The sequence below is a fragment of the Camelus bactrianus genome, chromosome X, assembly GCF_048773025.1.
Source record: "Camelus bactrianus isolate YW-2024 breed Bactrian camel chromosome X, ASM4877302v1, whole genome shotgun sequence".
Taxonomy (NCBI): domain Eukaryota; kingdom Metazoa; phylum Chordata; class Mammalia; order Artiodactyla; family Camelidae; genus Camelus; species Camelus bactrianus.
This window is the reverse complement of record NC_133575.1, coordinates 93065417-93080494: the sequence shown is the minus strand read 5'-3', so window position 1 is coordinate 93080494 and position 15078 is coordinate 93065417. Positions and strand designations below refer to the sequence as shown.

At 44.3% G+C, this 15078-nt stretch overlaps 1 protein-coding gene across 8 annotated transcripts in view; it reads left to right on the top strand.

The window, feature by feature from the left end:
• SEPTIN6 (septin 6) overlaps positions 1–9814 on the top strand; it is a 63718-nt gene extending 53904 nt beyond the window's left edge. For 2 of the 8 annotated variants that reach the window (XM_074359964.1, XM_074359962.1), the window contains exons 10-11: positions 2050–2111; positions 5596–6283. In XM_074359964.1, coding sequence (XP_074216065.1) covers positions 2050–2111; positions 5596–5666 — 133 coding nt within the window. In that variant the 3' untranslated portion in view covers positions 5667–6283. Of the gene's footprint in view, positions 1–2049; positions 2112–5595; positions 6284–6800 lie in introns of those variants that run through there. The other 6 variants (XM_074359963.1, XM_074359965.1, XM_045510944.2 and 3 more) reach the window with 6 other exon arrangements.
• Positions 9815–15078: the final 5264 nt, after the last annotated feature.

Here is a 15078-nt window from a genome sequence, read left to right as displayed (position 1 = left end):
TTTGGGCCCCTGTGACTGGTCTCAGTGTCCCCACGGGACCTGTGGATCCCCTGAGTTGGGGGAGCTGAGAGCAGGGAAGGGCTGTGGCCCCAGAGGCCCAGCCCCTCTGCTCGCCCTCTCACTTGGGTAGGAGGAGAGGGAGGGAAAGGGGAGGAAAAGCAAAAGGAGTGTGAGAGAGTAGAAGGAAGAAGGGAGGGAATGAAAGGCTGCAAAGTTATCAGGAAGAGATGAACAAAAAGAAGGGCAGAGAGAGGGTAGCAGGAGAGAGCCTTAGCAGAAGCCTCCAGGTACCCTCTTTCTCCCTGGGAGGTTGGAGCTGGCCAGCCTCATCCTCCTCCGTTCTCACAGCTGAGAGAGCCTAACCCTGCTGCTGAAGGCTGCAGCGTGGTCCTGATTTCTCGTCCCTTCGCGGTCCCTCCCTCTTGGCTGCTTAGTTGTTCCCAGCCTGGGGAAGCACGAACTTGGCAGGGGGCCCTTGGAGGCTCATGTCCTCCGTGTACCCCATCCTCAAGCTGGAGAATGACTGAACAATCCATCTGTCTCCCCTGGTGTTGGGGGAGGTAGGATATAGCACGCGGTCCTGGTTACCATGTGGGTCAGTCACCCTGACCCAACCCCAGGCCTTGCTTGCTGAAGTTATCCATCTTCACCCCAGAACCAGAGGCAAGAAACGCATTTCTGACGGGACCTGTACAATGCCCGGAAAACCACCAGTGGTCCCTGGTGCTCTAGTTGTTTGTGCGGTGTGACTGGAGGAGCCCTCGTTTGGAGGGTTAGACAATGTCCTTACTAAAGTGGCCTGAGGATCTGAACAATGTCCATGGTCATTGCCTTCTGTTCTTAGCCACTGGTTGCTGGACTCAACTAGGGGATATTTGCCGGAAAGAGGAAACATCTTCCTTTCCTCTGTGCCCAGCTTACCACTTAGGAAGAAAACAGTACAACATTTCAACAACAGTAAAATACATTAGTCAAAGATTTTATATTTGAAGGCACCCGGTTTTGCCATCTGATTATTCTTTTTTCAAAAGTGTAATTTGAACATTTTCACCAATTAGTCCAGAGATCTTTGTTACTGAATCATAACAATCTATGTCAAAGTCACTGACTAATTAACTTTTTTTGATATTACCTGATAGGCAAAGTTCACCTAGTGAGAAAAAAAGCCTCCTTGGACACACTGTATATTAAATGATCTGTCATGGTGTGTTAGTTGCACCAGCAGGAATGGATTCCTATATTTAAGTTCGGAAAAGTCTAAATTTGTCTTCCAACTCTAACCTGCTACTTTCATAGTCCTGTGGTGTTTGTTAAGTCGACCCCTGGGGCAGTCTCACAGCCTGCTGGCAGGAGTTAGGAGATTCATTTGTTTGGACCCCACTGATGCTAAACTATAAATAGTCCCTATTGAGATGTTCAGTGGAAGTTCCTCTCAGACCAGGCTTTCTCCTAGTTGCCCTCAATTAACTGACCCCCACCTCCACCCAAGGCAGAAGACCTTATCTAGGGAGACATGTCCCTTCAGTCTCCAGGAATGTTTGGAGTTGGTGGTGGCACCCTTTCCCAATTTTGAGATAGGCGAACACCTCACTGGCACGTGGCACCTCATATTAACAAGAGAGCCTAACAGAACAGCCTGTCCTCTTCCATACTTCCAGGTGTATAAATGGCCCCAGGCCTGGGCTTTTTGTGTAATTCCCTGAACAGTTAGATAACCTCTGGAAGACCTATCACTAGACCTGTGTCACTCTGGTCCCCGTGGTGATGATGTGGGTGGTGGGGAGGGGAGTTGAGGGTAGAAGTGGTGGGTGGTAGTAGCATTTCTTCTTGAGAGATGGTGGTTTGATCTAATAGAATCACATATGGAGGATTTCCTTTGGCTGCTCTTAAAGAGCTTAAGAAAGAGCACCAGTGTTTCAGGGCTCCCTACCAGCCCCCTTCTTCCTTCACCTCCCCACTCCTCCTAATCTCCTTTGACCTCTAACTCTTCACTGTTTGTGTCAACTCATAATATTTGATTTCTCCCCAAGCTCACTCCATCTTCATCAGCTTTTACTGTTTTACAGTTAACTCTGCTGTTTGCTGCATGCTGCATGAGACCCAGGGTCCTGGTAAGCTTTATTAACTCTAAGTAGAACTGGCAGTGGCTTCTAGAACACCTCTCCCCAAATCTCATCCCCTGCCCAACACATGTATCTAATAGAAAAGAAGCTACTTCATTGTCCTAGCTAGTTTTCTCTTGTGATTTATAATATTCAGAAATAGTCTGGTGTGATTTCAAGTGTACCTGTGGAATGTTTGTCTTCCTGATTTAAAGTGAGGGTTTTTTCAGACTTTTGCTGCCAAAACAGGTAGCATAGGTGGCCATTGTTTTTCCTTAAAGAGCCTTCATCATTACTCTCAAAATTAACTAAACTGTAGTGATGAGGGGAACTGTTGGGTTCACAAGCCCTGTCCTGCAATGTCACGGTCAGCCTTGACCCCCCCAGGTTTGGGACTGTTCCGAGCCAACGGAAACTTGCTTCTCTGTTTCCCTCTGGTGGCTGTTTCTTATCCGAGAGGTTTAAGTTCTCCAATTTCCTTTGGCTATGTAACTCCCCAAAATCATAAGAAAAGTGGAAGAAAATGAAGAGTTCTCAGATATTATAGAGAACTCCTTATATTTAATTCTACAAGTACCAGCTTCATGAATACCTTTGATAAGGAGGTAAGCAGGTAACCTTTGGTAAGAGGGATTGCAAGGGCTAGGTGTTATGTCCACAGGAGTGAATAAAGTAGCCCGTGGCCTCACATAGTTTACAGGTTGATTATAGCAATGGTTAAGCACCTTCTGTCTATTCTTCTAGACACAGGTAGTGAGTGGGGAGGGAACATAAATATTTTTAATTGAACATAATTAGGCTTATTACCATTTAAAAACTTTACCATAGATACTTTCAAACAGGAACAAAAGAAGAGAGAGAGTGGTACCATGCAGCCCTGTGTACCCACAACCCCGCCCCCAAACAACTGTCAACAGATGCCAATCCTCTTTCCAATGTTAACCCAAACCGGCTGGATTATTGTAAAGCAAAACCCACATACTTCATCTGTAAATACTTCAGCATGTATTTCTAAGAGATGACTCTTTAAGAAAAAAAAAAACCCATAACCACAATGCCACCATTATCACACCTCCAAAATTAACAATTCGTTCACATAAAATTTCTAGTCAGTGTTCAGAATACCCCGGTTGTCTCATAAATGCCTTTTACATTTGGTTTGTTTGGCTCAGGGAATATAAAATATTGAGAGGACTTCTCCCCACTCACCCATGGAGTTTATGATTTAAATGGAAAGCCTGCTGTTAGTCACCAAACTGATTGCTGCAGCTACTGCACTGGGGACTTTGGGCAGCTGGCAAAACATCTACTTTCAAGCAAATCCCGAAGAGGAAGTCCATAGAAGCTTCTGAAACATAAGGCCCATGAAATTGGGCCAAAGGAAACAACCCTAAAAGAACAATGACATGATTTATTGTCTGGCTTAAAGGCAAGTCTTGGAGCCCTGCTAGTTGACTTGAATGAAACAGCAGGTTTCCGTGGAAGAAGACTCTCGAGTCGGAGAGCGTCTGTCCACGGCTGCAGTCCCAGCGCCTAGCAAAGCGCCTGGCACTTACTTCATGTGTATTTTCTTCGTTCTCCCATTTTCCATGAGGAGAACAGGAAAAATGCATCCTGGTCACTTAGATTTCAGTTCATAAAACCTGAATTAACATGATTTGACACAATTTAGTTCAGCTTTCCCTGAGTAAATCATTGTTAATGGCCATTGCTAAAATTAATTCTGGCAAAACTATAATTAAAGCCGTACTTTACGAGCGAGAGGCAATTGGCAAACAGCGAGAACAGCCAACTCCGACCCTAAGTAGATTGGCTTTTTCTGGCATACTTCTCCCCAGCAGACCGCAAGAGCAGCTCCGAACCAAATAGGGAAGGGAGACCTTGGCTCCCTGGGGTCTGAAAGCAGCAAAGGTAGCCTGTCCCTTCCCCAAAGCCCTCATTCTAGGGGTGGGTCCCAAAGGCCACCCCTCATTAACTGGAGCACAGGCAGAAGGAGGCTTACTGTTCCTTGCTGGTTTTGAAATTGCTTAAGGCACTCCTGGCAGCTGTCTGCAACTGAAAGAAATTCTCCCTCCGTGAAGATGCAGATGCTATAGCTCAGTGGTTACTGGTCCCTTGACCCTTGGAGGGGATGCCAAGTATATAGACAATATACACATATCGAAACACATCAGCCTTCCCATGAAACCCAGGACACAGGCTGTCACAGTGTTGTTGAGGTTTCTCTTCCCCTGGGGAGTAGACAAGGAGTGAAAATAGAGATGAGCATTTGTATTACATTTTAACTCTATTCAATGTGATTTTCCATATGATATCTCATTTTCACATTACAACAATCCTGTGAGGTAGAGGAGGAGGGACTAATCTTCAGTTTACAAGATAGAATACATGGAGGAGTGGGGAATTTAAGAGATTTACCAAGGATCACACAGTGAGTTAGTGGCAGAACTGGAAAGAGAATGCAAAATGCCTAATTCCTGGTATAAATTGCCATTCACATAAGTGTGTGTGTGTGTGTGTGTGTATGTGTGTGGATATATTCACTGTGAGGAAGTGACTGTACAAACATACTCAGTATACACTTTTAACTGTTCCTCCCCAATATCTAATAGCCTTTATTTAATGAGATAAATGTGTTCTTCAGGAAAAACAAAAACAAAAACAAAAACAAAAAAACTAGGGGTTGAGATCCAGAGGCAGGGAGTTCTCAGGGACACTGTGGTGTGAAGTAAAGGAGTCTTGATCAAGCAGCCAAGGGATTCAGGCTCTGCTGCTGGCTGTGACTCTCTGTGTGACCTTGGGCAAGTCACTTGGCTTTGCTGTTTCTTAGCTTCCTTATATGTCAAATGGGGATCCATACTACTTGCCCCATTTATGTCACATGGATGAATTTAAATGGGAGAAAGTTCAAAGTGCGGTGTGAACACAAAAAATAATGCATTTCCATAGCTCAGGTTGTTGGGTGACTGGTTGGACCTTCATGCAGAGCCCAGCCACCACCCCCAGACACTTCTCACGCAGATCTTGCCCCGGGGTACCAGTTAGCTGACTGGGACCTCCGAAGGTGACCTAATGTGAAACCTGTACCTCCTCTGCTTTCCCTATGGGACGAGGCCATCACTGGCTGAAAGCCTGGTGCTCTGTCCCCTGGCCTGAAGCCACCTGGAGATTTGCTGAAGATATTCCTGTATACGGTGCCTGGGTGGAGCGTGCTGATCAGGACCCAGTAATTAAGAAGAGACAAAAAGTATTCTTGTGGCTGCTAATAATTATTTTGCTAGCTAATGCCACGGTGGTCGCCACTCAAAGGTGTGTATGAGTGAATGAGACCAAAGCATGTTCCCGGAAGCCGATGCAGTAAGACCTTAAGCCGATCTACAATAGCTATATTCTAATTGAGCCATTAGTCATCATGACAATTTTCTTCTAACCTTTTTATTTTTTGTACATTAATCCATCCATTCATTAACCCAACTTCTCTTTTCATTTTCAGTTTGGGCTTCCTGTAGACGCCCTTTTCCTGCGCAACAGAGCTGGGCCTCCCTTTCTCTAATTCCCCCTTAACACGTCTGGGGGGCACACACCCGTGCCCTCCCCTCTCTTCCTGCCAAGGTTTATAGAAGCCTGAGAGCCTGAGGACCGTGTCTGGCCTCTGGTCAAGAAGCCAGCAGTCACGTGGCTTGGAGATGCATCCTGCATCCCAGTGCCCCTCCCAGCGCCCCCAGCTGGCCATTCCCCACCCCATCTTTGCCAGACTGTACCGTGTTTGGGGGTCCCAGCTGTTCCTCTCCACCACCAGCTTCCCTCTTCCAACTGCTGCTTGTTTCCCCAAGGTATTTGCATCCACCATGGCTGGGTGAGCTCTGGTCAGTACCCCAGTCACTGAGCTTCCCCGACCATTCCTTAGCCCCCAGTAGGAGCCACAGCCCCTTCTCGGAAGGCTCCAAAAGGAGATCTTTTGGCATCTTTTCCTTTGGGCCTGTCACCCCAGCCTTTCCAGTTTTGATTCACTCAAAGTAACCGCACTCAAGCTGCGTTAAAAATCCAGAACAAGTTTATACTTATACCCAGCCCTTCCCCGACAACACAACTGCTGAAGAAAGTAGCATAAATTTTCCCTCTCTATAATTCTGGGTACCCCACAGGTGCAGAAGGGAGAATAAACCTGAATATTATTACCAGCCTAGTGTCTTATGGAATTGTTCTGAGGTGTCTCAGCATCTCCTCTGTAATTTCCCTTAGGATGCCACACCATCCCAACAAGGCAGAGCCAGTGGCAGGTATCATCCGATGTCGTCAGCTGCCAAACTGAGCAGTCAAAGAATCAGTGTTTTCAGTTTTGCTATGATGAGTCCTCCAAACTATTTGGTGAATGTGATGACTTTCAATCGGTATTTTGCACACGTCCCCCAGTAAGAAGAGGTGAGGCTACCAGCTGGACAGGAGAAAAGAAGTGGTCCCTAACTTTATCTCCAGTTTTGATTGGATATTTAAAAAATCTTTGAGCCCTAATTTTTTATAATGGGGCCCATCTGATAGCGGCTTTGGGAATTCCTTTGAAGTAGAGAGCCCTCCATTGTCAGGGCCACGAGGTGGTTTCAGTGGCCTTTGATGTTTGGCCAGGGAGAGAGTGAGAGCTGGAGGTGACCTGGCGATGATCTGTGGCTAACACGCCGTTTCTCTACCCTTCCTTTGCAGTAATCCATGGCTGTGTACTGAATAGTATTCCCTGCTACAGCTGGACTGGACTCCATTTAACCTTTTAAGCCAAGGTTCCCATTGTAACTGACAGATTTCCTTTGAGGTGCCAGGCAGCTGGGCCCCCTGCTTCTGCCATGTACCTCCACTTCAAGCCCCACCTCTTCTTTTGAGTTCTGCCTCAGTCCCGCCGGCACCTGACCATGACCACCTTTTTTATTTTCATTTTTTGGAGGGTTTTTTTTTTTTGTCACTTTCTTTCAAAACACAGTCAAGTAAGGCTATGCTACATTTTCAGGTCTTTTTGAAGTGTTGAGACTGGGGAGGGAGTGTTCTTTCTTCAATAACAGATAAGAACAGGGATTGAAAAGTAGAAAAAATGAAAAGCAGAGGAATACACACACTTTCTCTTGTTGGCAAAGCAGGAGTACAGTTTGGATACGGATTGTTTGGTGAGTCACTGATTGGTGGGTGGCCAGAAGCAATAGGAAAGTGATGCTGCCAACGCCCACGCTAGTTTCTTGAGAAAATCCAAGTCGCACAGTGGAGTATTTTCGGAGACCCTATGCTTGGCGATTTAAGAAACAAAGAAGTTTGTATACTTAGCCGGTACCTCTGGGAGATGCTAAGTTAGTGCTGTCAGGTCTCCTAGGGAAAGGCTTCTTATTTACAGCTTTGATGTTTCTGTGACCAGTTTCACAGCTGCTTCCCAAGAATCCCAAACTTAAACAACCAACCGGTCTCCATCCTCGGGTTAATTATTTGCATTACAAATAGGAGGCCCCTGTTATTTGCATTTGTTTACAGGTTTACTACTGGAGGCTTGAGGAGCTCTGAAAACTTCAAAAGGTATTAGAGCCACCCAGCCTTTGAGAGACCTTCAGAGACTAGGCAGGAATTTTGTATGAAGGGAGATATTCTGGTCTGGAAGACAGATATGACCCACTTTTTTTTTTGAGAGGAAATTGAGGGCCAGAGAAATGAAGGACTTGCCAGAGGTCCCAGCGCTGTTTTGTGGCAGAAGCAGGCTAACTTTAGTGTCTCCTGATTCCCAATCCACTTCAAAAATGGATTCAATCTGTTCATGGATGTTCCTGGAGATGAGTCTTTAGACATTCAGGAGAAAACGAACAGTTACTATGAGAGGGCCTTTGAGGTTTCTTCTTCCCTATAGAAAAATATCCAGGCAAAGCAGAGGACTCAAGGCCAGCTCCCGAACCGAGTTCTTCCGCTGATGATAGAAGTCTCGGGGCACCATCCGTTAACTGTTCAGCTTTCCTGGAAGTCTGGAATGGAGCCCAGGCTGTGTATGTTTAACAGGTGCTCTAGATGGTCCTTGTAATCAAGGAAGTGTGGTAAACAAAACCCTAACCTGTCCGTGAACATGAGACCTTTAGAAAGTCAACCAAAGCTATGAAAATAATTTAAATGTTTATTTTATTGGGCAGCTTTTCTCACTGTAGACAGAAAGGTTTTTTTCCTTCAGTGAAAAGGCTTTTTACTTAGTACAATTGTTACCATTTTAAAAAGTACCCTAAGTACTCTGTTTACTTCTGGTGAAACAAACCCAGTTATTAGAAATGGTCTGTGTCCCGCCTGCCCAGACTGGAATGGAATGGCCTTCCTGAAAAATACCCCTGTGTATAGACACACACACACACACACCCCTCATTTCTCTTAAGCCAAGAAATTTGCTTTTCCTAGCTGCCTTACAGGTCGCTTTTGTCTTTGTTCATGTTTTTTGTTTTAATCATTTGACATTCACATGTGGCTGTTAATATGTGCTTTTTTTTTTTTAATTAAAACAAGAAGCTTTCAACTGGTGTGTGGTGTTCTTAAAACCTTCTCAGCAGATTTCCCGGTGGTGATGGTCCATCGGTGACCCCATTCTATCCTGCCTTCCCCAAGTTTCATCTGTGCTACCTCACACTGCCCACTCCCCTCACCCTGTCTTACTTTGAATGTCCCTTTTCTTTGGCTAATCTCATGTTTTCTTTCTCTTTCTCTCTCCCTCTCCAGCTTTTTTTAATCTTGTCTTCAGCAGCTGCACTAAGTCTAAAGGAGAAGACTGCCATTATAGAAGAGTTAGGGTTCCATAGTGTTGCAAACCAGAAACCAACCAATTCCCTCTCTCCCCAAACTGCGCACACACACACACCACACACTCAACAAGTGTTCATGTGTCCCTGTGTCACCAGGCAGGAGGCTCTCTCCTGACTTACATGGTATTTTAAATGGAAGTGTCTTGTCCTAACTTAAGGCAGGAAAAGAACCGTCAGAGCTGGAGAATGGACCAAATGTAACCTCAGAGAGACACCTACAGGATGACTCACCCAAGTGTAAGTGACTGGGGCAGGAAACCTCAGCTGTGGGTGTGCAAGTACTATTCACAAGTTTTCTGATTTTCTTTTTAAATGCCAATTCTCTGGTTCAATGAGTTGACTGTCTACGGCCATTATTAAGCATTTCTGAATATGGAAGAGAAAGTCAAGCGACATTCATATCTTCTTCAGCGTTTGCAGACCTTCTGCAGACTCCAAGCAAGGGGGGAAAATGGACCTACTAACACTCAGATGGAGAAGGGAGAGACAGGAGGGAGTTTGAGCTTAGTGAGAGCAAAATTACTCCATTCAACCTTCCAAGGCCAGTTGGGGTTTTGAGAGGTTTCTACTCACCCTGGGATCTGGAGGGAGAGCTTTGATGTTGATAAATCTGCCTTGAATTCATTGGTTTAACTTGCATCAAAATACCATGTGAGTGTGCTCATTCACATATATCCCTACAACCATGGCCATTCCACTGTCCAGTGTCTCTTAAGAGAGCCTCTTTGCATGTTTTCCAGAAGCTGTGTTCGTTTTTCCTTCTCCTTTGTTCTTTTTGCTCAAGGTGTGACCAATCACTGCCCCTCTGGGGCTTTCATTCACCAGGAGAAACATCATGAAACCAGCACTGTTTAGCTTGATACCTTTCTAATGTCCATGTCAATTTTCAATAAAATTCAAAGAAATGCTCAACGGCTGTGTGATCTGAAGTCATTAGGTGATGCGCCCATCATTGTTGGCCTTAGGAGTGGGTGGCTGCCTTTCAAGGGGGTAACTTGCTGGGCTCAGGGAGGCACCATTGGCTGGTTTGCAACCTTCCTGGGTGGGCTGCTCTGTCATTCCCTCCACCTGGGCTTGCAAATCCCACGGGGTGAGGTGGGGCTGAGCAGGAAGTTCTTTAGTTTTCCTTATGTAGTATAGATTTAACCCATCCGTCGAGCTCATTATCATCTAGGATGGTGAAAGTGGAGTGCTAGACCCTACAGAACAAGATTCGGGTGAGTTTTAATTCCAGAAGGAAAAGAACTCTGCGCTGCATGTCTTCTCTTATTTAATACTATGATGTGAGCATCCTGAAAATTCATGTATATGACTGTCCTTTATGACTTGAAAAGCCTTTACTTTGTGTCCTGGGCCTACTAGGGAGGGAAGCCTCCTTGTCCCTCCTAGCATTAAAGTTGGTAAGACAGAGTGGTCGGTTTTCATAATTCTGGTCACAGTCGAGATGGGGTTTCCTTTCCTCGGCTTCATTTCCCGGGTGGCCAGATGCTGGAGATCCTCTCTGAAAGAGTACCGGGAAACGACACTGGCCTGCGTCTGCGCAGCTCGCACACTAGGGGGCAGCCGAGCGCGATAACGCTCGCCTGTGACGTCACCGAGCCGGGCGGACACTGAGGTGTGGAGCGAGGCCGACTTGCTCGCTGTGTGTGCTCTGGGAGAAGTTGTGTTCAAAACCTCCCCGTAAAAGGAGAGTGGCAGTAACTCCCTTGCAGGGTGATTGCGAAGGTTCCATGAGCTAAAGATCTGGGTGTTCAGTAAACGGAATCCTTATTAAGGATGGCGTTTCCCCTTCACTAGAATTATCTTAGGTTCTTCCAGTCTACTGTTTGGCAACCTCATCAGTATTGTCATCTGAGGCCAGGTAATTCTCTGTTGTGGAGTCTGTCCTGCGCGTTGTAGCATGTTTAGCAGCATCCCTACCCACTAGATGTCAATAGCACACCACACCTCCCCATCCCCATTTGCCACAACCAAAACCGTCGCCAGACAATGCCAAAAGCCCCCTGGAGAGCAAAATCGCCCCAAGTTGAGAACCACTGCTCTAGGCCAAGGGTCAGCAAACTTTTTCTCTAAATGGCCAGCTGGTAAATATTTCAGGCTTTGCAGGCTACATGGCCTCTGCAACTATTCAACTGTTACTACAGCACAAAACCAGCCACTGATAATATATAAAAGAATGAGTGTGACTGTGCACCAAAACTTTACTTATGGACACTGAAATTTGAATTCATACGTGAGTTTCAGTTTCTCATGTCCTGAATTATTATTATTTTGATTTTTCCCCCAACCATTAAAATGTAAAGACCACTCAGCATGAGGGTCATACAAACACAGGCAGAGGGACCAGATTTGGCCTCTGGGCCACCGTTTGCCAACTCCACCTCTAATGCATTTTGGTGCTTGTTGATGCATCATTGAGCCTAAAGGTATTAGAAGTGACCGGCTGGTCAAAAGAAATGAAGACAAATGGCTGATACTTTAATTCAAGTTAGTGGGGAGATGGGTTTGATTAAAATTTGCATATAGTTTTGCTAGAGCACAGATGGGGGCAGGGGTGTGCTGAGGAGCTGAGAGCCTGTTCCTGGGGTGGTCCTGAGCAGTGAGGTTGCTAACTGCCTCTAGGGAGAGAACCGAGCCTCTAATACCCTCAAAATGGCTGAGCAACTTGGACTCCAGTTGCAAGCACTGAGGTTAAGCATCCTTTTGTGTCTGAAATGCTCTACTCTGGGAGATTCATCCCTTTGCTAAAAGGACACCTTTCTTGCAAGGTCATTCTTCTAAAATGGGGACACCCCTTGAAAGAGTTCTGCATTCGAACAGTAATGCCTCACAGTGGTTTTGCCACCCAGACCTACTACTTTCCATCAATGTCCAGCCAGGTCCTGCAATACCGCTTAGCTTCTTTGGCTTCGGCTTTAGAAGATCCCTGCCCCTCAGCTTAATACCCATAAAAATTATATGAATATTTATTATGTATAGGATTGGGGACAAACTCCTTGTCTTGGTTCGGGGCTTAATGAAATTATTTTCTTAATCAAATGGTAAGAGTGTATTGAACACCTCCCATGGGTTTGGCCAAGTCCCCTCTGCTACGTGGGGTACTTTGCATGAAATCAGTTAGACATTGCTCTTAAGGAGCTTACACACTGGCCCTATCTTATCTACTCAACCATATTTTCCAGTACTTCCTAATACCCAGTCTCCATTCTGGTCCATTCAGTCTCTGCATAGGCCTCTCCCTAAGTTACACAAACTAGTTGTTGACATTGTCTGAAATAGCCTCTACTGAGTTAAATTCTGCCTTCGAGGTTCAGGCCTACCTTCTCCTTGAGGCCTTTCTTGACCCCATCCACCTCTCCTGATCTCTTCTCCATTTTCGAACTTCTTGGCTGAAATTTTATAATCTTCTCTGCTTCTTGCTTAAGGGACATCACTCCTCCAAAGATATTAAGCTTCCTAAGGGTAGGAACATCATTTAGAGCCCTCCAGGGGGCCCAGGAAAGCACTGGACACACAATAAAAAGTGACTAAGTGGTAGCTAGATTGAGATTCTTTACCAATGTAGGGAGCTATTGTACTTTTGAGATACCTGATTTTGAAATTAAGTCACAAGAATAGTACAATGTATACCCACATGTTCTTGACCCAGACGTACCAATTAATATTTTACCCCTTTTCCTTTATCATTTATGCTCAAACTCTCTCTCTTTCTCTCTCCCCCTGCCACCTCTCTGTATCTAAATAGATAGATAGATAGAGGTACATAACATTTTTTTCTGAACCATTTGAAAGTAATTTACATGTTTCATGGCCCTTTACCCCTAAATATTCCAGTGAGTATTTCCTAACAATCAGGATATTCTCTTACATAGCCACAGCTACCAACTTCAGTAAATTTAACACTTTTACACAACTTTAATCTATCGAATAGTATACTGTATAGCAATTTTTTCTTCTCATGTAAGATTGGGTCTAGGATCACCCATTGTGTCCTGTTTCTTTAGTCTCTTTTAATCTGAAACAGCTTTTTTTTTTTGTCTTTTATGACATTGATATTTTTCAAGCCCCATTTTTTTTTAAAAAAGTGTTCTCATTTTAACAATGAGTTAAGGTATTGCCCAATATCTCTACTATATAATTGCTGTTTCCCTTCCTTTTTTGTTACTAATAAACAATCTGTGAGGAGAAACTATAAATCCATGCAAATATCCTACTCCTTATCAAAAAATTTCCCCCTAGATTTAGCATCTATTGGTAATTCTTGCCTGAAGCTATCTACAAAATGATGATTTTCCAACTCCATTATTCCCTGCAGATTTACCAATCGGCACATGGTATTCTATTGTAAGCAAAGGCTCTCCTTTCTCCTTCATTTTTAAAAATTTAAAATACAGTCAGTTATAATGTGTCAGTTTCTGGTGTACAGCACAATGTCCCAGTCATGCATATACATACATATATTCATTCTCATATTCTTTTTCATTAATCTCTCATCATTTTTTATCTACTTGATATCACTGTGGACTTATGGCCTCCTATTTTTTCAATGGCTCATTATTGTCCTCAATAATTTTAGTGCTCAAATTACCAAGATTTGGCCAGCTCCTAGTTATTGCTTTTAATCCATTAGTAGCCATTCCTCAAGAGGATATTGTAGTGCAGAATACTCTAGTCAGGAACTTTTGGTGATCAAATTTCTGGGATAATTTATGAGGGTGGTGCTTAACCAGGTTCCAGGTTTCCCTCCTCTCATCACTCACTGGCTCCCCCACAGGAAAGGGCAGGGAAGGAAGCTAGAAGCTGTCAGCCTGTGTGTATGTTTCGCGTAAAGAAGAGTGGCAGGAGCCTGTGTTAGAATGGAGATAGATGATGGCGGAGAGGAGGATGGATGATTACAGGAGGTTTTAGGATGGCAACGGCTGCCGTTATCAGAGCTCCCTCCTACACCTCTCTTCAACCATTATTCAGATAATCTACTTCTGCTTAGGGTTTTCAATTCCTGCTCATTGAGAAAACATCTGTGGCTTGTGAGAAGGGAATGGGATGAGATAGGTTGGCTGAAGGATTTTTTTTTTATTAGAAGGATTACCAGGGAAAGAAGGTCATGGAGAATCATGCAAATTTTTGTTTTATTTACTAGAGGTGAAACTGCTTATCCCGTAGAAGAAATTACAAATGGACTCCAGTTATGGCTGTTTCAGGGCAAATGGCCTCTAACATCAATTTCATTGCCTTTCACTTTGTAATCCAAATTCATATGTCAGATTGCAATTATTTGTTCCTATATGATGGAAGGATTTTCATCCAAGCTGAGAGAAGTTTATTTTTATTTTCTCAGCTCTTTTTCTAAGAAAGATGTGTATTGATTGCAATGATGATTTTGATGAAGGTTAGCAGCTTAGGCTGCAATTAATCTAACTGCAAAATAAGAAATCAGCTTAAAATGTAGGCCCCAAGAAAATGAATTTCACAAGTTTGGGACAACATGATGAGTCGTCATTCATTCAATCATCCATTTAATTCAACAAATATCTATGAAGTTCCTACAGGAGCCAGATGTAGGTGCTAAAACCAAGACAGATGATTCCTTGTTCTCATGGAGCTGATGGGGGAGGAGGAGAAGGGGGCAGTCAAATTTTTTAAAAAGTTCAAAAGGTAGTACATGCTGTGAAGAGGAAGAGGAGAAAAAAACCAGAGCAATGCAATGGCAAATGACTGGGGGAACACTGGATGAGGAGTCAGGGGACCTAGATTCCGATATCAGCTCTGCCACAAACAGTCTCTACAGCCTTCAGCTAGTCACTACACCTCTCTGGCCTTATTTTTCTCACTCGCACAAGGATGACTTGAATTTATAGTCTCTAAGCTTCCCTTCTAGTATCATGTTCTTTGATCTGATAGTTCAAAGACTGTCATTACTTCAATAAACATACCTACTACAGAGTCAGAGACAATGTCCTCCCTATGCAATGGGAGAGACAGGCATGGAAATAAATCATTTTAAAACTGTGGAAAATGCTTTAATCTTCTGCTCTTCTCAGCCCAACACATCCCTACACATAAGATGTGTCACATAATGAGAACTATGTCATTAAAGAGTTAAAAGAGGACAATGGGTCAAAGCCACCTCATCCAATTGTCCTGCTGCCCTGGGACGTTGAGTTGTATGCAGGACT